This window comes from Ranitomeya variabilis, chromosome 2 (assembly GCF_051348905.1).
Source record: "Ranitomeya variabilis isolate aRanVar5 chromosome 2, aRanVar5.hap1, whole genome shotgun sequence".
NCBI classification, from domain to species: Eukaryota; Metazoa; Chordata; class Amphibia; order Anura; family Dendrobatidae; genus Ranitomeya; species Ranitomeya variabilis.
This window is the reverse complement of record NC_135233.1, coordinates 4,975,361-4,999,675: the sequence shown is the minus strand read 5'-3', so window position 1 is coordinate 4,999,675 and position 24,315 is coordinate 4,975,361. Positions and strand designations below refer to the sequence as shown.

The 24,315-nt window shown below is 46.2% G+C and overlaps 1 protein-coding gene across 2 annotated transcripts in view; it reads right to left on the bottom strand.

The window, feature by feature from the left end:
* Window positions 1-24,315, bottom strand: part of CUL9 (cullin 9) — a 173,708-nt gene that overhangs the window by 27,623 nt on the left and 121,770 nt on the right. For both annotated transcript variants that reach the window (XM_077281878.1, XM_077281879.1), the window contains exons 31-36: window positions 23,942-24,296; window positions 22,976-23,116; window positions 10,947-11,111; window positions 10,720-10,883; window positions 10,554-10,647; window positions 4,227-4,301 (exon numbers count right to left, since the gene is read on the bottom strand). In XM_077281878.1, coding sequence (XP_077137993.1) covers window positions 4,227-4,301; window positions 10,554-10,647; window positions 10,720-10,883; window positions 10,947-11,111; window positions 22,976-23,116; window positions 23,942-24,296 — 994 coding nt within the window. The remainder of the gene's footprint in view (window positions 1-4,226; window positions 4,302-10,553; window positions 10,648-10,719; window positions 10,884-10,946; window positions 11,112-22,975; window positions 23,117-23,941; window positions 24,297-24,315) is intronic.

The window sequence follows — 24,315 nt, the reverse complement described above, 5'->3', positions numbered from 1 at the left end:
CAGTCCCCATCATTGCCCTGGCGGGGGATCATTATCATGCTGAAAGACCCATTCACGTTTCATCTTCAATGCCCTTGCTGATGGAAGGAGGTTTGCACTCAAAATCTCAGAATACATGGCCCCATTCATTCTTTCATGACAGGGATCAGTCGTCCTGGTCCCTTTGCAGAGAAACAGCCCCAAAGCATGATGTTGCCACCCCCATGCTTCACAGTAGGTATGGTGTTCTTTGGATGCTACTAAACATTGTCTCCTCCAAACATGAAGAGTTTCTACCAAACAGTTCTACTTTGGTTTTCATCAGACCATATGACATTCTCCCAATACTCTTCAGGATAATCCAAATGCTCTCTAGCAAACTTCAGACAGGCCTGGACATGTACTGGCTTAAGCACGGGGACACGTCTGGCACTGCAGGATCTGGCGGCGTAGTGTTACTGATGGTAGACTGTTACGGTGGTCCCAGCTCAATACAGGTCATTCACTAGGTCCCCCCGTGTGGTTCTGGGATTTTTGCTCCCTGTTCTTGCAATCGTTTTGACCCCACAGGGTGAGATCTTCTGTGGAGTCCTAGATCGAGGGAGATTATCAGTGGTCTTGTATGTCTTCCATGTTATTATTATTGCTCCCACAGTTGATTTCATCACACCAAGCTGCTTGTTTATTGCAGATTCAGTCTTCCCAGCCTGGTGCAGGACTTCAATTTTGTTTCTGGTGTCTTTCGACAGCTCTTTGGTCTTTACCATAGTGGAGTTTGGAGTGTGACTGTTTGAGGTTGTGCACAGGTGTCTTTTATACTGATAACAAGTTCAAACAGGTGCCATTACTACAGGTAATGAGTGGAAGACAGAGGAGACTCTTAAAGAAGAAGTTACAGGTCTGTGAGAGCCAGAAATCTTGCATGCTTTTAGGTACCAAATACTTATTTTCAATCATAATTTGCAAAATACAGCTCTGACAAAAATTAAGAGACCACTGCGCAGTTTTATAAAAATCAGCTCCTCTACATTTCTGACATCCATTCCTTTCAAGTGTCAGGTGAATTCCCACCAGAGGATGCCTCATTCTACTTAATGTGCTTCTGATTAGGTGATCACCTGAACCAAATCTTATTTAAACAAAGGAAAGTATAAAATCCCTGCTGTGGTGTTCACAATCCTCTTGCAGTAGGACAAGCTGGATGGCAAAACAAGTGCTAGGAATAGCCCAAAAGTAAAAGGAATGAAAAAATAACTTTGAACCATGCTAATGGAGTAGAAAAGAAAAAAGTCTTGAGTGAGGAAAAGAAGGGCTCAATTCTGGCTTTACTAGCAGAGGGACACAGTGAGGGTCATGTTGCCTCCATCCTTAAAATTTCTTAGATGGCAGTCCATTACAACAAGGTCAAGCAGAAGACATTCGGGACAACAAAGCTACAGACCGGCAGAGGGTGAAAACGACTCTGCACTGACCGGGATGAACGCCATCTTATTCTAATGTCACTCAGCAACCACAGGATGACATCAAGTGACCTACAAAAGGAATGGCAAATAGCAGCTGGGGTGAAGTGCACGGCAAGAACAGTTCATTACAGGCTCCTAGAGGCAGGACTCAAGTCATATAAAGCTAGAAAAAAAGCCTTTCATCAATGAGAAGCAAAGGAGAGCCAGGCTGAAGTTTGCCAAAGACCATAAGGATTGGACCACAGAGGACTGGAGTAAGGTAATCTTCATTGATGAGTCTATTTTTCAGCTTTGCCCAACACCTGGTCGTCTAATGGTTAGACATACGCCTCTCCAGGTCTCAAGTCACAAAGTCTTGCACCCACTGTGAGGTTTGGTGCAGGATCGGTCATGATCTGGGGATGCTTCAGCAAGGCTGGAATTGGGCAGGTCGTTCTATGTGAAGGACGTATGAATCAAACTGCATACAAGGTTATCATGGAAAAACAGTTGATTCCTTCTGCTCAATGTTCCCCAACTCTCAGGACTGGTTTTTCCACCAGGATAATGTGCCATGCCACACAGCTAGGTCAATCAAGGTGAGGATGAAGGACCACATGAAATCCCTGTCATGGCCGCCCAATCTCCAGACCTGAACCCCATTGAAAACCTCTGGAATGTAATCAAGATGGAAGATGGATAGTCACAAGCCATCACACAAAGAAGAGCTGCTGACATTATTGTACTAGGAGCGGCATAAGGTTACCCAGGAGCAGTGTGAGAGACTGGAGGAAATCTGCCAAGACGCAGGAAAGCTGGGATTAACAATCATGGTTATTCCACAAAATATTGATTTCTGAACTCTTCCTGAGGTAAAACATTAGTATTGTTGTTTCTAAATGATTATGAACTTTTTTTTGTTTGTTTTTGCATTATTTGAGGTCTGTAAGCACTGTAGTTTTTTTTTTTAATTTTGACCAATTCTCCTTTTCAGAAAATAAATACAAAATGTATTGCTTGGAACTTCGGAGACATGTTGTCAGTAGTTTACAGAATTAAAGAACAATTTACATTTTCCTCATGCGGTAATTTTCTGGATTTGTTTTCTCATTGAGACTCATAGTTGTGGTCTACCTATGATGTTAATTACAGGCCTCTCATCCTCTTAAGTGGGAGAACTTGCACAATTGGTGGCTGACTAAATATTTTTTTTCCCCACTGTACATTGCTATACAGCACAAGCGATCGAAGCTTCAAGTACTTTAAGGGGATTAACAAATATTGAAAACTAAAAAAAAAAAGAAGTTTTAAAAAATATACAGAAAAATACATAAAAGTTCCAATCACTCTTCTTTTCCCCCTTTAAAAATAAATAAAATACACACGTGGTATCGCTGCATTCAGAAAAGTCCGTTCTGTCAAAACGCCCGCACACTGCTCCATCGACCAAAAACTAAGAACGTTACGAGGCTCAGAAAAGGCGACAACCAAACTTTTATTTAAATTTCTGATTTTTTCACCACTAAAATAATTTAAAAACCTGGACCTGTTCGGTATCACCGTAATCGGATGGACTGATGAGCGGAATGATACTGCAAGGTAACTTTTACCCCAAAACGTACACTGTAAAAACAATTCCCAAAAACAATGTCAGAATTGCATTTTTTCACAATTTCACAGCACTTGGGATTTTTTTTTCCATTTTCCAGTGCACTATGTGGTAAAATGAATGGTGTCATTCAAAAGTACAACAAAAAACATGGAAATTGGACACGATAGCTAAGGGGTTAATAGTACTTATGGGATTACATGATTTACATCTATTATAAATATTGTAAGAAAGCAGGAGGTAAGATGCTGGATGGAAGACGTGCCAGTAATGTAAGCTGCATCAGTAACACCAAGTCACCAAGATGGTTGAATGAGACAGAATTTTGCGTCTGGCTTTTTGGAGTAACCAAAACAACCTGGATGGGAAAAGTGGATCCCGTGATCCAGTCCTGTGTTTACAGGCCTAATAACAGCAGCTGGGTCAGTTCAGCACTGTTGAGACTGGCTGAAGGCAGAGCTGCTGGAGAGCCTGCTCTGCAGAGAGGTGTTTGGTGAACACGTTTAATACAAGTGGGAGCTGCTGCTGGCCATACAGAGGTTGGGGAGCTGCTGCATTTGTATTGTTTCATTCTGCCTGAAGAAAGGACTGTTTAATGTTGTTCGTGGATACTGACAAAAAAAGCAGCTTTCGTTTATGAGCTGTAAAGTTTATAAGTGACAAACTACATGCTGTTTTGATATAAACCCCTGTGCTGGTGCGTATCCAAGCAGCTACCAAGAGAGTGACCCCTGTCAGAGTCACTGGCGCCTGGGCTAAGGGAAAATAGGCAGCTCAGAGTGATGCCGGCGTTACGTAGCCGTAAGTGACGTGCACATTCGCACCCTACACGCTCATGTGACATACCGCTACAAACTAACCGAATAGTAATCATGTATCTTACACGTTTCACTTCAAAGATGCAGCGGCCAGCGGGAACAACGGAGCGCTGCCGGCAGAAAGTGACTTGCAGGGGCTTTTATACTATCATACGGCATTGTGGTCACCTGGTTAAGTGGACGAGCCACACTGCTGTTATTTGCTCCCACACCATGGCGCTTAAAGGAGAAGTCTGCTCAGACCTCAGCTTATTACACATGAAAACAGAGTATTAGAATTTAGTTTTCTTTGTGTTTTGTGGGTGATGGCTCCACTCTGATCACTGAAGGGTGAATGATGCACGAATGTGGCTCGGTCAACCTTTGGCCCCCAGGTACCTTTGACTGATGCTGGAACGTGCACCTCTCATTATACTCCTGGAACCTCTTCTCTTGGCGAGCAGCTTTACTGACCTGTTCCAAGAGAAAGCAGAGCATCATCCTCATGAATCAACACCATAATCATCCATCAGCACTATAATCCATCAATATCATCATAGGAGGGGCAATGATCCTGTGTTAAGTGAATGTGCTGGAGCAGAGCTCCCATCATCTTGACTTCCCCTTTGGTCAGGACTCCTGAGAGGCGGTGGCTAAGCTGTGAAGGGCTGTTGTCTGAGCCGGTGAACTGACCCAGCGCACTCTGTGGGGCCTCGGACTGATGTGCAGCCATCTTAGTGCCCTGATCTGGTGTGGAGAGGGCAGACCTGTACAATAATCACCGGCACCGCAAAGTCTTCTGCTCCAGTCATTCTGGGTTTGCTGCCTAGCCACGGCACTGCCTCATCAATCTTCCTGCCGCAGGCCCATCAGGCTGTGAGGAAATGCCAGACTAATCTAATTTCCTTCTATGATGGAATCACTGACTGGGTGGATCAGGGAAATGCAGTAGATATAGTATATCTCGACTTCAGCACAGTATTTGATAAAGTATCTCACACCATCCTAATTGAAAAAATGACCAAGTATGGGATTGACAAGGCTACAGTTAGGTGGATTCATAACTGGATCAGTGATTGTACTCAGAGTGGTAATAAATGGTTGTAGTTGTAGCGTCCACAAGGCTCTGTCTTGGTCCCAATGTTCTTCAACATTTTTATAAATGATCTAGATAAGGGAACTGAAGGTAAACTAATCAAATTTGCAGAAGATGCAAAGCTAGGAGGGATAGCTAACACTGGAGAAGACAAAGGATTTAGAAGGATCTAGATAAGCGTGAACAATGGGCAGCAACTAATAGAATGGTATTTAACAAGGAGAAATGCAAGATTCTACATCTGAGCCAAAAAATTACATCAATAAAATGGGAGGAATAGAACTAAGCAACAGCACGTGTGAAGACGACTTGGGTATACTAATAGATCACAGACTGCACAGCGTAATGCAGCAGTAAAAAAGGCAAACACAATTCTATGATGTATTAGGAGAAGCATAGAGTCTAGATCACATGAAGTAATTATCCCGCTCTGCTCCTCCTTGGTCAGACCTCATCTGGAATACTGGGTCCAGTTCTGGGCACCACATTTTAAAATATACAGAGAAAAACTTAAGCAACTGGAACTTGTTGTGAGCAAGTAAATTTTCCTTTATTTTTTACACAAGATTGCTGTCTCTTACATCATTTACAGCAATGCAACACAATGTAACACAATGTAACTCGTGTAGCCCCCGTCACCCAGGTCATGAGGACTTCATTTACCATGTACCCAAAACATGTTTTTCCAGAATCTTAAAAACATTGCATATGAGATAAGAAGTATAAAATCTTTGAAAATGAGACTATAAGGTTGGCAAATACAAAAACAAAATCATGTATATATACACATATCAGCTGGTGACCGGATCATACATATATACATACAGTACAGACCAAAAGTTTGGACACACCTTCTCATTTAAAGATTTTTCTGTATTTTCATGACTTTGAAAATTCTACATTCACACTGAAGGCATCAAAACTATGAGTTAACACGTGGAATTACAGTATATACTTAACAAAAAAGTGTGAAACAACTGAAATTATGTCTTATGTTCTAGGTCCTTCAAAGTAGCCACCTTTTGCTTTGATGACTGCTTTGCACACTCTTGGCATTCTCTTGATGAGCTTCAAGAGGTAGTCACCGGGAATGGTCTTCCAACAATCTTGAAGGAGTTCCCAGAGATGCTTAGCACTTGTTGGCCCTTTTGCCTTCACTCTGCGGTCCAGCTCACCCCAAACCATCTCGATTGGGTTCAGGTCTGGTGACTGTGGAGGCCAGGTCATCTGGCGTAGCACCCCATCACTCTCCTTCTTAGTCAAATAGCCCTTACACAGCCTGGAGGTGTGTTTGGGGTCATTGTCCTGTTGAAAAATAAATGATGGTCCAACTAAACGCAAACCGGATGGAATAGCATGCCGCTGCAAGATGCTGTGGTAGCCATGCTGGTTCAGTATGCCTTCAATATAGAATAAATCCCCATCAGTGTCACCAGCAAAGCCCCCCCACACCATCACACCTCCTCCTCCATGCGTCATGGTGGGAACCAGGCATGTAGAGTCCAGGAACCAGGCATGTAGAGATCTCAAATTTGGACTCATCAGACCAAAGCACAGATTTCCACTGGTCTGATGTCCATTCCTTGTGTTCTTTAGCCCAAACAAGTCTCTTCTGCTTGTTGCCTGTCCTTAGCAGTGGTTTCCTAGCAGCTATTTTACCATGAAGGCCTGCTGCACAAAGTCTCCTCTTAACAGTTGTTGTAGAGATGTGTCTCCTGCTAGAACTCTGTGTGGCATTGACCTGGTCTCTAATCTGAGCTGCTGTTATCCTGCGATTTCTGAGGCTGGTGACTCGGATAAACTTATCCTCAGAAGCAGAGGTGACTCTTGGTCTTCCTTTCCTGGGGCGGTCCTCATGTGAGCCAGTTTCTTTGTAGCGCTTGATGGTTTTTGCCACTGCACTTGGGGACACTTTCAAAGTTTTCCCAATTTTTCGGACTGACTGACCTTCATTTCTTAAAGTAATGATGGCGTCTCGTTTTTCTTTACTTAGAATTTGTATTATGGCAAGAAAAAAGCACCTAACAGTCTATTCAGTAGGACTATCAGCTGTGTATCCACCAGACTTCTGCACAACACAACTGATGGTCCCAACAAAACGGACTATACAGCAAAGGGGGAAACACGGACTATACAGCGAAGGGGGGAAACATGGACTATACAGCGAAGGGGGAAAAACGGACTATACAGCAAAGGGGGAAACACGGACTATACAGCAAAGGGGGAAACACGGACTATACAGCAAAGGGGGAAACACGGACTATACAGCAAAGGGGGAAACACGGACTATACAGCGAAGGGGGGAAACATGGACTATACAGCGAAGGGGGAACTATACAGCAAAGGGGGGACACGGACTATATAGAGAAGGGGGGAAACATGGACTATACAGCAAAGGGGGAAAAACGGACTATACAGCGAAGGGGGGAAACATGGACTATACAGCAAAGGGGGAACTATACAGCAAAGGGGGAAAAACGGACTATACAGCGAAGGGGGAAACATGGACTATACAGAGAAGGGGGTAAACACGGACTATACAGAGAAGGGAGGAAACATGGACTATACAGCAAAGGGGGAAAAACGGACTATACAGCAAAGGGGGAAACATGGACTATACAGCAAAGGGGAGAAACACAGACTATACAGCAAAGGGGGGAAACATGGACTATAGAGCAAAGGTGGGAAACCATGAACTATGCAGCAAGGGGGGGGGACTTGGACTAAACAGCGAAGGGGGAAACATGGACTATACAGCAAAGGGGGGGAAAACGGACTATACAGCAAAGGGGGAGAAAACGGACTATACAGCAAAGGGGGGGAAAACGGACTATACAACAAAGGGGGAAACACGGACTATACAACAAAGGGGGAAAAACGGACTATACAGCAAAGGGGGAAAAACAATGACTATACAGCAAAGGGGGAAACACGGACTATACAGCAAAGAGGGGAAACATGGACTATACAGCGAAGGAGGGAACAATACAGCAAAGGGGGGAAACACGGACTATACAGCAAAGGGGGGAAACATGGACTATACAGCGAAGGAGGGAACAATACAGCAAAGGGGGGAAACACGGACTATATAGCTAAGTGGGGAAACATGGACTATACAGCAAATGGGGGAGGGGAAAACGGACTATACAGCAAAGGGGGGGAAAACGGACTATACAGCAAAGGGGGAGAAAACGGATTATACAGCAAAGGGGGGGAAAACGGACTATACAACAAAGGGGGAAACACGGACTATACAGCAAAGGGGGAAAACACGGACTATACAGCAAAGGGGGAAAAACACGGACTATACAGCAAAGGGGGAAAAACGGACTACACAGCAAAGGGGGAAACACGGACTATACAGCAAAGGGGGGAAACATGGACTATACAGCGAAGGGGGGAACTATACAAAAAGGGGGGGAACTATACAAAAAGGGGGGAAACACGGACTATAAAGAGAAGGGGGAAACATGGACTATAGAGCAAAGGGGGGGAAACCATGAACTATGCAGCAAGGGGCGGAAAACATGGACTATACAGCAAAGGGGGGAAACCATGAACTATACAGCAAAGGGAAACATGGACTATACAGCAAAGGGGGTAAACACGGATTATACAGCGAGGGGGGGAAACACGGACTATACAGCGACGGGGGGAAACATGGACTATACAGCGAAGGGGGGAAACATGGACTATACAACAAAGGGGGAAATATGGACTATACAGAAAAGTGATAATTTAAATTATTTCCATAAAAATTTTGTTTTATCCCCAAATTTAGCATTTCCACAATGGTAACAGGAGAACACGGACCATACAATTTGTTGTGAAATTTTTCCTGACTACGTCAATACCCCATATGTGGGGGAAAACTATTGTTTGGGTGCACGGCAGGGCTCGGAAGGGAAGGAGCGCCATTTGACTCTTGGAACGCAAAATTGTCTACTATCACTCACTTTTCGCTTGACGTTAAATACAGAAATAAAGATGGAAGGATGGCCTTACGTTCTGATGACATTATTTCGTAATAAATCTAACACCCCCCTTCCAATTACTATGGAAACAATAGAGATTTGGGACCTTCTTGAGTTTAACCATAAACTGGCGAAAGCCGGCTCACTTCCCTTAAATAACAATACTTTGCTTTTCTACAGTGTTTTGAATATTCTGGTGGTTCAGAGATTTCAATATCGAGGTATCTACATTACAAGAAAGACACGAGACCATAGATCGCTAAATCTGCGTCCTTTGGGGATGAACCCGATAAAAAAAGTCAATGGTTGGGGTAAATTACCCGTCGACTCTTGCTAGAGCAGATCTCATTAAAATGTGCCTCATGCCTAGAATCCTCCCCATCTGGACTCCCAAATATTGGTTTAGGAAAATGCAGAACATCTGTAAAGCTTTGATTTGGAAAAGGGGTGTCCCTAGAGTGAAACTGGGAAAGTCCAGGGGGGTTTAGCCACACACCTGTGGGTACTTTCTAGCCTCGTAATTTCAGCATTTCATGGTCTGGGCCCTGGAAGGTATTCATGAGGAGGGGTTGCCAGTAAGTCTTATTTCTTCGAGTACTTACAATGATGACACAGAGTAGCTAAGAACCCAAGAAAACCTCTCTGGCCTAACCAAGTCATCTCAGGGGCTACTGGACTAGGTGGTACGTGCTACAGCTGGCTTCATTTCTTTATTGTAGGATCCTTTGTTATTGACAATTTGGGGCGATCCCAGAGCTCTGCTGAAAGTGAATAGGGAGCGAGATGTGAAACATATTTCATTGGAAGGCTGGGAAGATATTTTGGAATCCTCAGGAAAGGTTTCGAACACTGAAGTTCTCAATTTTTTTTTTGGAGTCTACAGAATTCCAGAAGTATTATGCAGAAGGAGCCTCAGGACAGATGACTGCCGCACAAACCCTAGGGAGACGTACTGGGCATGTTCTTGGATGCATTGGTAGACTAGTCATGGAGGTTGATAACATTCAAGTCCTACTTAGTCCTGAATCTTGTGTTTTAGGCATTGTGGGACGTTGGAGGTTTCCCTCCAGGGCAACTGGACATAGAAAAATATTCTACCAACCCAGGAAATCTATCAGCAAACGCCGGGCAGGCAAATGGTCCTCCCTCAATAGAGAAAGTTTTTTAGTGTCTGAATAATACAATCCGATGGAGAAAAAGCTATAGAGGAAAAGGGGAGGAAGAAAAGAATGGGGTGACGGGATGAGAATCCCAGCGGTTGCATCAGAGGCGTTCTTTAATAAACCTATACTATTTGATCCGCCAGGATGCCCACCATGTGCTGCACCCCAAAAAAGGAGGAGAAAACGTGTTCTGCTCAAACATTAGTCTGAATAATGGCTGTGTATGCTGCAACTCATGTGCCTGTGATGGATAACATTCATGTGATGACCAACTGTTCTGGAGGTGAGGCTGACACTTGGTTCACTAAAGTTCATCACCCATCAATAAACATCATCCAACAACAGCACCATTGTCCATCAATAACATCATATCATTCATCCTCCCTCAACATCATCATCACCACCATCTCCACTCTCCTCATGGGACACTGAGTGGAGGACTCACACCACACAATCTGCAGGCCATCATCCATGAGACATGGGCAGCACTCACCATGGCGGAGCAATTGTAGTAGTCCTTGTGGGTGGGCTTCCAGGGCTTCAGGCAGCGCCAGCAGAAGCCATGGTTACACTTGGCACAGGTCATACTGTGTGGGGTCAAAACAGGTGATGAGACCTGGAAGTGCGGCTGAGAGAGGGGGCACAGGCAGGAGACTTACTGAAGGCAGCCCTCGTTCTTCTCAATGGGGGCCTGGCAGCTGGGGCAATGCTTGGAAATCAGCTTGGTCAGGTGTTTGCTTTGTGCCTCCAAAGTCATCCCCTCGTAGAATCCCCCGTCATCCATCCACTGAGACATGTGGCTGCAGCTGGCCGGGTGGTGAGCCTGAGAGGGACGGACAGTCAGACCCTGACCGCAGAGTGTAACGTCACACTGAGCACGACTCACCTCAGGAAAGCTGCACCTAAAACAGGACATCCAGGAGCACTTGGCACAGGCCGCTCCGCTTCCCAGCCCTTCCTTGCACAGGATGCGGTCACAGCCTTGGGGGTTCGTGCACCACGTCAGGTTGGAGCAACTCTCCACAAAACCGCGCAGCAAAGCCTTATCGTACTGCGGGAAAGGGCAACAGAGACATGAGCATTCATATATACACCTATATATATAGGGGGGTCATCATCAGGACACTACATACAGTATATACACCTATATATAGGGGGTCATCATCAGGAGGACACTACATACATACACCTATATGTAAGGGGTCATCAGGAGGACACTACATCTACTATATAATCGTCTAATTCTGTCTGTCTGTAACGGAAATCCCACGTCGCTGATTGGTCGCGCCAGCGACTAATCAACGACATAAGCAGTCCGGCCGCGAATTGGCACGGGATTTGAACCACATTTCGATATTGGCGTGGGATTTAAATATTCTAGAATACCCGATGCGTTAGAAATCGGGCCACCATCTAATATAATATATATATATATATATATATATATATATATATATATATATATATATATATTATACACACACACAGAGTATATACACCTGCTTACAGGGGGTCATCATCAGGGGGACACCAATTATATACAGTATACACACCTGTAGAGGTCATCAGAGGGACATTACATATAACAGAAAATTGGTGATGTGTTCAATACTTAAGAAATCTATTTCTACAGGTGCTACTGACATGAAATTCTCCCCAGATATCGGTAACAACCAAGCCACACAGGACAAAAATCACCAGAGATGTCCATAAAGTATGAGAAATGACAGGGAAAAGTATTGGTCACGTTACTGAAATGTCATGCATACTTGGTATAAAAGCCTTTATTGGTGATGATGCTGCAAGACGCCTCCAGTATGGAGAAACTAGTCGCAGGCATTGCTCAGGTGGGATTTTATCCCATTCTTCCACACAAGCACTCTTCACATCCCGAAGTTTCCGTGGGTTTCTTCTCTGAACTCTGAGCTTTAGTTCTTTTCATACATTTTCAGATCTGGTGATCGGCTCGGCCATTCTAGCAGATTTATTTTTCTTCCTCTGAAGCAAATTGAGAGTATCCTTGCTGTGCGTTTGGGGTCATTGTCTTGCTATAATGTCTACCGTCATTTTATCTTCATCATCCTGGTAAATAGCAGCAGATTTTTATCAATAATGTCTCAGTACATTTGTTCATTTATCGTTCCTTCAATAATATGAAGTCTGCCAGTGCTGTATGCTCAAAAACAGCCCCACACCAGTACATTCCTACCTCAAGTCTTCACTGTAGGTGTAACGGAGTACCACCCCCGCCCTGATTTCATAGACCATACTTCATTAACATTTCCTACCCTGCTTCTGGTGGGGGGCATTGTGTGTTATGATCCGGTGACCGTGGAGCCGCATGAGAGACTTTCTCAGGAGTAGGTGGTACCTGTACTGACCGCAAACCCTAAACTAACACCGCAACTAGAAGTAGCCGTGGGATGTACCTAACAAGTCCTAGACACCTCGACACAGCTGGAGGACTAAATACCCCTATAGATGGAAATGGGAATTCTATCTTGCCTCAGAGCAGAACCCCAAAGGATAGGCAGCCCCCCACAAATATTGACTGTGAGTATAAGAGGAAAGACACACGCAGGCAGAAAAACAGGATTTATCAAAAGAGGCACTTCTAGCTAAATAGAAAAGGACAGGACAGAATTCTAAGCGGTCAGTATTAAAATCCTAAAAATATCCACAGCAGATAATACAAATATTCTACATCTAACTAAAGACATAGAAAGTATATCTGCATCTCCTGAGAATCCAGCATGACTGAAAAATCGAAACAAAGTCTAAGCTGGACAAAAACACAATGAATTGCACTGAATTGCAAAGCACACTGCATGTGTGCACAGAGACAAAAAACCAGACACTTATCTTAGCTGAATTGGCAGCAGGGCATGAGGAGCCAGAGAGAGATGCAATCCCTCCAAGAACAATGGACAACTGGCAAGGACTCATGGATCCTGCAAACCTAATTACCTAGTGGAGCTGCAATCAGCAGAAACACCTGCCCTGGATTACAACCCCAAGACAACTGCACTACCACCAACAACCACCGGAGGGAGCCCAAGAGCAGAATTCACAACAATTGTGTTCATTTGTTGCTCTCTGCAGGGGGCTTCTCAGACTGGCTGGGACAGTGGGACTGGACATTTGGAGCCTCTTTTGTACTTTCAGCTCCAGGTAACAAATGTTTGAGGGTGGGTGTGAGCCCCTCCACCCATCCAAGGGGCTGATCACTAGAGGGTGGAACAATAAGCCCATGTATATACTATCTTCTTCTGGGACCTATGTGGTGTGAGGAGCTAGGATCTGCTGCTGCGGCCAGATCCTGGTGCCTGTCTATGAACTAGTGTTTTGTTTTCCCTGGAGTCGGATTATCGGGTGTCGCCCTGGATTTGTTATTTTGTTGTGGCCTTATTGTAAGTTGAAGAACCTGATCACTGTTTGCCAGAATATTCTCTCAGTTGCAATAAAGGTCTCTTGGATTATTCATCGGTCTGCTGTCCCTGCTTGCTCTGTCGCACACCCTGTCACAGTAGGTATGATGTTTTTGGGATGATGTGCATTGCTTTTTGGCTTCCAAACATGGTATGTATTATGACCTCCAAAGAGTTAAAATTTTCTTGCATCTGTCCAGACTATATTCTCCCAGGATTTCACAGTCTAAATGTCTTTGAGCAAACTGTAATCGCACTTGAACATGCTTTTTGTTCAGCAATGGAGTCTTTCGTGGTGAGCGTGTATACAGGCCATGGAGGTTGTGTGGTGAATGTGCATAGAGGCCAGGAAGAAGCAGCTTCCAGGAATAGAAGGGTTAATAGTTTATTAACAATTACAAAGAGAATGAAGAAAAGATAAATGTAAATCCCATCAGTATCTGGTGACTGTCAGTCACCTCAATCATCACTATTCGGTCACTGCCCAGCGCAACCATCATCATCAGTATATAGTGAATGCCTGTCCCCTCCATCATCAGTATCTGGTGACCGCCCGTCGCCTCTATAATCAGTATCTACTGACTGCCCTTCTACTCAGTATCTGGTGATCAACCATCGCTTCCATCACCAGTATCTTCTAACCTCCTGTGTCCTCCACCATTAGCATCTAGTGACAGCCCGTCTCCTCCATCATCAGTATCTTCCATAATTTCTTGTCACTTGTACACAGGTTAAAGAGGAACTTGGCCGGAGGTTGTTCAAAACATCTTGGAGCACTGACCCCAGATCTTCTGTTTATGAGACTCATGTCTCTTCATGCGAGATCCCAGACAGACTGCATGATGTGAGAACAGGGCTCCAGGGCTGGATCATCTCCTCCAGAACTCCTTACTCTTTATATCTTAGCTGTACTGCATCAGTGAGGCCTCTCCTAGGAAAAAGTTTCACAGCAGTCAGGGTTTCATGAAGAGCTGGTCAAGATATTTGGAAGAAGCTTCAAATGAGTGACAACAAAGATCAAGTCATCATCTTATAGCTTAAAAGCCTGTATGGGAAGCCGTCCCCCTAGGGCTGTGGATTTACATCCTTCCTAGAGCCTGTTGCAGTTTGTCTTTAGATATTTTACTCCCACGTTCCACGCTGTCTTCACGAGATGGGGCAGGTAAATTGATCATGTCTACCCACGCTCTCCAGCTCACTCTCCGTATAAGACTAATGCGAGGTTAACAGTTCTGAGTAGAAATTTCGTTAAGACCCCAAGGATAATGACGGTTTCAGTCCCTACACCCCGTCCTTCCGTTGAAGATACACAATTAATGTAAACTGGAGACTGGCTACCAGATGCTAATAACCGACTGGTGGTCTCTCCTTCTTGAAAGAACTGCTGCTTAGGGTACTGTTCCAGCTGTCAAGATTTCAGATGATTCTGAGCTTCCGTCCAATTCCTCACAGACTCGGGGGTCACTATTGTACACCCCTCACCAACCCTCCGTCAGGAACAATATTCGCACTAACTCGTAATGGAACAATGTGCCTGTCAAGCGCAGGCTAGAAAAATGCCTAGAACATCTAATTTTCTCAATTTCAGTGATCTAAAAGTGATCAGAGACCTTCATAGGGATGTAATAAAAGAGACTACACATTATCAGGTGCAAAACAAACCCATTTACTCAACATAAAAGTAATAACTTTGATATACACAAATTTCAAAACTCCCACCAAGCACGCTTTCATTTGTAAGAAAATCTGCCTTATTTATATGAAATATCCACAAACCTCTCTCTATCCATTCATAAAACAAGCTATATAAACAATAGTAATGACTAAAAACATTACATACCAACCTTATAAAGTGTGATGTGTTCGGGACCAATGAGCCTGAGAAGCCACACAGCTTTATCTTCCTTCCTGAAGCTCTGCAGACCAACTGTGGTATCACACAGCACCTAGAGCCAGGAGACTATCTAGAGCAGAGGTCCCCAACCGCCGGTCCGCGGACCAGGACCGGGCCGTTGGGGTTTTTCAGCCGGTCCGCGGCGCCGCTGACAGCTACCGTATATACTCGAGTATAAGCCGAGATTTTCAGCCCAAATTTTTGGGCTGAAAGTGCCCCCTCGGCTTATACTCGAGTCACGGTCGGCGGGTGAGGGGGAGAGGGCGCTGAGGCATACTTACCTAGTCCCAGCGATCCTGACGCTCCCCCTCCCCGTCCCACGGTCTCCGGGTGCAGCAGCTCTTCCCCTGTACAGCGGTCACGTGGGACCGCTCATTAGAGAAATGAATAGGCTGCTCCACCTCCCATAGGGGCGGAGCCGCATAATTCATTTCTCTAATCAGCGGTGCCGGTGACCGCTGATAGAGGAAGAGGCTGCGGCACCGAAGACCAGCTGTCCGGGGGAAGGAGCGGCACGCCAGGAGCAGGTAAGTATTACATATTCACCTGTCCGCGTTCCACACGCCGGGCGCCGCGCCATCTTCCCGGCGTCTCTCCTCACTGACTGTTCAGGTCAGAGGGCGCGATGACGCATATAGTGTGCGCGCCGCCCTCTGCCGGATCAGTCAGTGCAGAGACACGACGGGACGTGAGGAGCTGCAATTGCGCAAGACAGGTGAGTATGTGTTTTATTATTTTTATTGCAGCAGCAGCACAGCTATGGGGCAATAATAAACGGTGCAGAGCACTATATGGCACAGCTATGGGGCAACGGTGCAGAGCACTATATGGCACAGCTATGGGGCAATAATGGTGCAGAGCACTATATGGCACAGCTATGGGGCAATAATGGTGCAGAGCACTGTATGGCACAGCTATGGGGCAATAATGGTGCAGAGCACTATATGGCACAGCTATGGGGCAATAATGGTGCAGAGCACTATATGGCACAGCTATGGGGCAATAATGGTGCAGAGCACTGTATGGCACAGCTATGGGGCAGTAATGGTGCAGAGCACTATATGGCACAGCTATGGGGCAGTAATGGTGCAGAGCACTGTATGGCACAGCTATGGGGCAATAATGGTGCAGAGCACTGTATGGCACAGCTATGGGGCAATAATGGTGCAGAGCATTGTATGGCACAGCTATGGGGCAATAATGGTGCAGAGCACTATATGGCACAGCTATGGGGCAATAATGGTGCAGAGCACTATATGGCACAGCTATGGGGCAATAATGGTGCAGAGCACTGTATGGCACAGCTATGGGGCAATAATGGTGCAGAGCACTGTATGGCACAGCTATGGGGCAATAATGGTGCAGAGCACTATATGGCACAGCTATGGGGCAATAATGGTGCAGAGCACTGTATGGCACAGCTATGGGGCAATAATGGTGCAGAGCACTATATGGCACAGCTATGGGGCAATAATGGTGCAGAGCACTGTATGGCACAGCTATGGGGCAATGGTGCAGAGCACTATATGGCACAGCTATGGGGCAATAATGGTGCAGAGCACTGTATGGCACAGCTATGGGGCAATAATGGTGCAGAGCACTATATGGCACAGCTATGGGGCAATAATGGTGCAGAGCACTGTATGGCACAGCTATGGGGCAATTATGAACGGTGCAGAGCACTATATGGCACAGCTATGGGGCAATAATAAACGGTGCAGAGCACTATATGGCACAGCTATGGGGCAATAATAAACGGTGCAGAGCACTGTATGGCACAGCTATGGGGCAATAATGGTGCAGAGCACCAGGGAAACAAGCATGGTGCTCCCACTCATTCTGAACCTATGGTAAGTTGAATCACATTCTCATTATAAATGTCATAATTATATGATAAGTATGCACTAAGCTCCATCCCTCCATAACCCCACCCCCATATCACCAAAGCCCCGCCCCTGCCCCACCCCCACCGGGCCATGGAAAACTGGTCTTGCTTAAAGCCGGTCCCTGGTGCAAAAAAGGTTGGGGACCTCTGATCTAGAGGGAGGGGGTTTCCTGAAAATCTGGGGAGAAGGGAGAAATGAAAGTAGAAGAGCTGCGCCTGTCAGATCCATTGTTCCTGATGGAGGGTAGACTTTCACAACCTTTCAAAATCAGATCTATGGAGGTAGACCCCAAATTCACACTATTCTACTAATTTCCTGCTGAATGGATTCAATTTCCATCCGAGGGTACGATGAGGAACCACCACTGGATATAATTAGAAATGTGAACGCAAAAGGTCCGAGAGGCAGAAGGATCATCACAGGGTGAGGTAATAACCTCACGTCTATCCAAGGCAGGAGTCAAAAGTGACACGGAGCTTCCAGAAGTGTTTTCCTCCAGATATCAGCCTGGCCAATCTCCTGTATTAGTTGAATAGAGAGAGGACAGAAAGACACATACATCCTACATGTGAAACATGAACCCATTAGCATCCGCAGAACTTCAGGCAGTCAATCAAGTCTTCCTCCATGGGGACACACGAATATGGAAGAGGAACATAAATCTCTATTCCACATTCATAATGTGCTCATGTACAATGCTCCCAGTCATATTGGACCTGGTTGTCACTATAGAGAATGCTAGTAGAGATGCGATTCCTTCCTTCTGTCAGGACATAACGAGGATGTAATACATCTCCTGAAGACCCATCACTACTGAGGTATACTATTTAAGAAATTCAACAACAGCTTGTCACTTGGTTGTCCCCCATTCCTGGGCACTTCAGGACAAGACATTTATTAGGGTCATCTGCCACCCTACAAAAACTGTACTCCAAAAAAATCAACATCTTTAAACCCACCCTTATACTTGCTGAGGGTCAGCGGCCAAGTCTTTAATAGGTCTGGCCAAGACCGGTGGATCAACGCTCCTCCATTGTCTCATATTAGGCGAATACTGAGAATGTGAATGCACGGGATGGGCCCGCTGCACCAGTGTGACCACTACGCTCCAGGCTCTCATCATCCCGCCATCTCTTCCAAACCGGCAGAGGTCCTGGCTTGATGAATGGTCACTCCTGATGCGACAGCCACAATCCTCTCTCTTGACGAAGCTGCTGCTCATGTCTGTCCAGCCACTTAAGAGCCTATTTGGGGGTCTCAAAGAATGGTGTTAATACCAAGGTCACCACCATAAGCTTGGCAGGATAAATCATGGAGCACTACACACCCGGAGCTCACAGTCTTTTCTTCATAGCTACAAATTCATAACGCTTCTGTTGAACTTTGACCAAGGAGTCTGGGAAGAAATGCACTGCCCATTCAGCATAATGTCTTCTTCAATATCACATCATCTTTGCAGCAGAGGGTCATTGCCTTTTTTTTCCGGCACACCCGCCATCCTGATGTTGACCAGTCGTTGACGGTTTTCCAGGGTGTCTGTTTAAGCCCATAGATCAGTAACTGCCTGTGAGTTTCCATGTACATCTGATCTGGGTGGATGGGTGTCTCCTCAATGGCTCACTCTGCCTTCTCCCACCATTCAGACTTTTGTCAATCATGTCTCACAATGGAGACAGACTTGTGGATGTGTGAGCATCATGTTAAGAGCGGGGATTTCTATAGGTAGAGCTGCTGGCCTCCAGTCCTGCCTCAGCTAGCCGATGGGCCTGAAGAAAGCTGCTGTAATCTGGCATCCTCACCTATCTCGTCCAATCATAAAGTGCTAACCGCCCGTTGAATCCCCCATCTGCAGGGAGACAGGACCGGTCAGCAAGGGAGAAGCATCTGAGTTTGGCAACATTTGAGTGAATTTGTCTCTGCTAACCGCTTGCTGTCACCTTTCTCTTCCAGGCGTGCGGGCACCATCTTGGATATCTGCTTCCTCACCGTTCTCTCCTTCGCCAGCTTTCCTGCAGCAAGTCATGGTAACCGGAGCTCGTCTCTTCCTGTTCTGCGTCGCTGAGGTGGTCTGATCCGACAGGGTCGTATGAGCCCTGTAGTTTTATGTTGCTGCATCATGAATTTCCACCGTGTACAAAGTTCGCATTCGATACCGCCCATGATTTCTCTGCTCCCTAGCGTTGCCATAGTAGGAAGCATGAGCGCTTCCCTAACAACGGGCACGCATGCGCAGTTATGATCCATGGCTTGGCACCGCGTCACTTCCAGCTCATGGCCCGGTGATGCACTTCCAGTATCGCGGTTAATACCGCTATTTAAACACTTCCCCCATCCCTAGATCCACGCCAGCACATCAGCAAGGCGCGGGAGCACTGCTATTCCGACTTTGATCTCCAGGTTGACCCCCATACACTATCACCTCCTACAACGCCACAACCAGGCTTTATACTTACCGTAACAATAAATTTACCTGGATCCACTACAGGTCACCAGTGTAACTGACAACCACCATTCCAAGGTTTTTAGCCTGTCCTTATAGGTACCATGTTGCCATCTTTACCATCATGACCTTCTACAATGATTTCAACAGAACTCCTTCTGTGCATCTCCCGAGGACATTCCCTATTCTTGGCTATGCCATATGCCTACTGGATATAGGTAACCAACCATCGCTTACTATATATGTGGCCTCTATCCTCTACCATATGAACACTGGTCAGCCCTTTTGCCCCCATTCTTACCAATTATATATTAACTTGCTTTTTAATTATTTTTTTTTTAACTTATTTGTTCACACAAAAAACTCTACACTTACCATATTACCCCTCCTCCTTTTTTCAATTTAACATCCTACAATTTTTTTTTCTATATTTTGTATTCTGAATTGTGTTGTGTGGTTTCAGCCCCTTTCCCACAATGCTTGGCATTTTTATATCTATTTTTTTGTTTGATTTTTTTCCGAATACTGGATTATTTCTGTTATGTATTTTATACTCAAGTGTTGCCTTTTCTTTTTCAATTATTTTAGTCACTTTTGTATGATCACTTGCTTTGCTCCCATGAACCATTGATTCGGTTATATGGACTGTAATAAATAATCTCAAGTGCGTGCGGTGAACCATTGATTCTCAATCAACAGGGGCTCCCCAGCCCATTCCACCGGCTCCTCGCCTACCGTGCATTAACTAGAAGGTCTGATCCTACAGATATTAATCATCTGGCACACAGATTCCAAAACTTTCAGGATGTAGGACGCGGGAACTCTGCTATCACACGTTTCTGGACAGTCACAGCTGGGTCACGGCCCGAACACCAGGCATATCACCTCGGGCCCCTTGTGTATAACCTCTGGAGCCTCGCTCCTGGTATATAACATACAAACCCCTGACGTATACCCTCCGTCCCCCCGCGTATGTGTAACCTCAGCACCAATCTCCGGCAGGATACTGTTCCAGCATCAGTCAACTTCCTCCTAAGAACCACTGCATAGGGCAAGACAGCCAGAAGAACACAGGTAGTCATCTCACAGACCCACCAAACTAGAACTCATTGAGCTTTCCAGAGGTCTCACATTTTGTCCTACGAAACCACTAGACAAAACAGAACTCTGTAGTAACAAGAAATAATATTTCAGGAGACTATGACTGAAGGAGTGATTTCATGCTAAATAAGACTTGAGACTTCTAAGGAGCAAAATACAAGTCAGAATAGAGGACAAGAAAAAAAAAATTTGACTGGACATCTATCTCCTCTTGGCCACAACACCATTTTGGACCAATATATTGAGTCATTTAGACATTTGGTGAAGTCCATAATATTGGACAAAAAAAATGAAAGGAAACAACTAACATCAGTGTGCAGGAGAGAAGGCAATTCACAGCCTGAAGAACAAGGAGATCACTAAGCCTGTGATCAAGGTGATGACCTAGTTCTTCTGAACACAGCCGACTACATTACAGAAGCACACAGACAGCTGACGGACATGTATGAAGGAGTTAAAAAGAGTCATCAGAGGTCTATGTACAGATTCCAGAAACCTTCTAGACTTAATCCCTGAGATCCCAGGAAAGTGATGTCCACATGCTTCCCAAGATTCATAAGCCAGGTAACCCAGGGAGGCCAATCATCTCAGGGGTGGGAACACTCACTGAAAAGGTCTCGGTGTGGGTAGAAAATGTCCTTAAAGGGAACCTACCACCCCGTTTTTTAAAAATTAGATAAAAATAGTGTGAAATAGGGGCAGAGCTGGGCTTTACATTAGGGCCTTTTCGGTGCCTTTACACCCCCGTTAGGCTGTCCAAATACCTTTGTGAAGTGGCCGTTTTCTGCTGTCACTCAAGTGGGTCAGGTCGGATGGGCGTGGTCACAGCGCTGTTTGTCCCCCAGGATCCTGCTCATCTTTACGTTGGTGGCGTAGTGGTGTGCGCATGTCCAAAGAAGATCCACTGCCCAGGAGATGAATAACTGCGTGGTCTTCGCTATTCAGCCGTTTACCGGTGGGCGCGGCCATCTTTCCTGTGGCCGCGCCTGCGCAGATGGAGCGCTCTGCTGCCCGGGACTTCAGGAAAATGGCCGCGGGATTCCGCGCGTGCGCAGATGGAGATCGCGGCGGCCATTTTCCTGAAGTCCCGGGCAGCAGAGCGCTCCATCTGCGCAGGTGCGGCCACAGGAAAGATGGCCGCGCCCACCGGTAAACGTCTGAATAGCGAAGACCGCGCCGTTATTCATCTCCTGGGCAGTGGATCTTCTTTGGACATGCACACACCACTACGCCACCAACGTAAAGATGAGCAGGATCCTGGGGGACAAACAGCGCTGTGACCACGCCCATCCGACCTGACCAACTTGAGTGACAGCAGAAAACGGCCACTTCACAAAGGTATTTGGACAGCCTAACGGGGGTGTAAAGGCACCGAAAAGGCCCTAATGTAAAGCCCAGCTCTGCCCCTATTTCACACTATTTTTATCTAATTTTTAAAAAACGGGGTGGTAGGTTCCCTTTAAATCTCAGGTAAGGAACACAGCCAGCTATTTACAGGAGACCACGGACTTTTAAAAAAGCAATCTACAATAGGTCCTCTGCGTAAGAATGCCAGCGTGGCCACCATGGATGTAGAATCCCTATATCCAAACATCCTACATGAAGATGGACTATCCTTCTGCCAAATGATTCTTGAAGCTAAGAAGTTCCCTTCTGAGTCTCACCAGATTTATCCTCACACAACTTTTTCTCTTTTGGCGAGGAGCTAAATCTACAACGCACGGCAACTGCTAAGGGCAGCAAAATGCCACCTCAGTATACCAACCTTTTCATGGCTAAACTGAAACATGACTTTCCAGCTTCCTGCGCCATCAAACGCTTGATCTATTTCCAATGCATCAATCACATCTTAATAATCTGGACTGAGCTTGAACAAGAACTTCTAAAATTACATGACAAATTCCACAGTCATCATCCCACCATAAACTTAACATTGGACCCCTCAAAAACAGAAATCATCTTCATGGATACCACCATAAAAGTTAAAAATGGTTCTATACATATTAATGTCTATGGAGAAGCCTCCAAAGGTGGTTGTGGGGGGCACATACTTTTCTCCGTATTAATGTCTATGGATGTAGATGAAGACAGAGAAGCCCCCGGAGGAGGATGTCGGGGGCACACACATATAAGGTGGGCTCGTCATTTGGGCAGCGCTGGCTCTACCTTCTCTATCACGTCCTGGGAGGTGATGATCGTCCGGAAGAAGGCAGAGGTCGGCTGGGCCCGGCAGTCGGCGGTGGGGCAGGTGCAAGTCAGGACCAGGTTCTGCTCGATGCAGGTGCTGAGATATTCATTCCAGCAATTCTGCAGAAATAGTGACAACAGATTACATCTTTGCGGTGATCATCGGATCTCACTGGAGGCTGCACTGTGGTTTCTGAGGGATCGGGGGTGAAGGTGCCAGAATTCACAGCCAAGATAGAACTTGCTGGATCATAAGGCAGGGCCGCGCTACAGTGCTCCCCAGGGTCATGGGATATTTCTCTGAAGAGCAGCAAATCGCCTCTGGGCAGTGCAACCAGCTGGTTGTCAACACTCCTGCTGATTGACACTGATCAAGTGACCTGGTCCCCTCCCCCAATGTCCCGGCTGATTGGTGAGTATACTGATCATGTGACCTGGTCCCCTCCCCCAATGTCCAGGCTGATTGGTGAGTATACTGATCATGTGACCTGGTCCCCTCCCCCAATGTCCCGGCTGATTGGCGCGTATACTGATCATGTGACCTGGTCTCCTCCCCCAATGTCCCGGCTGATTGGCGCGTATACTGATCATGTGACATGGTCCCCACCCCCAATATCCCGGCTGATTGGTGCGTATACTGATCATGTGACCTGGTCCCCTCCTCCAATGTCCCGACTGACTGGTGTGTATACTGATCATGTGACCTGGTCCCCTCCCCCAATGTCCCGGCTGATTGCCGCATATACTGATCATGTGACCTGGTACCCTCCTCCAATGTCCTGGCTGAATGGTGTGTATACTGATCATGTGACCTGGTCCCCTCCCCTCAATGTCCAGGCTGATTGGCGAGTATACTGATCATGTGACCTGGTCCCCTCCACCGTGCACTCTATATATGACGTCTGTGGTGGTCCCAAGCCCCTGGCTCTCGGGGGTCATACTCACTTTGCAGCAGTAGTGTTTGCAGCACAGTGATGGCGGCTTGTCCACAGGGCTGAGCGGACTCACACACACTGGGCACGTGGGTTGAGGGCTCTCAGGCTTGTGCGGCTCCTGAACCGCTAGTCCAGAAGCAATGAGAAGAGCCTCGGGGTCATCAGTGAAGCGCTGCAGCAGCTGGTCCATGCTCCACTTGCTGTGGATGAGCAGGTGCTGGGCCGCGTCCGCTGACACACTCAGCGTCTCTGACACCTGCTCCACCATCCGACACATTAGAGCCCTGGCCTCATCTTGACTGAGGGTGCGGCCCAAGGGCAGAAGAACGGACTCCAGAGCGGCCTGCTCCACCTCACTGCCGGAGCTAGAAAACAGGAGGATGA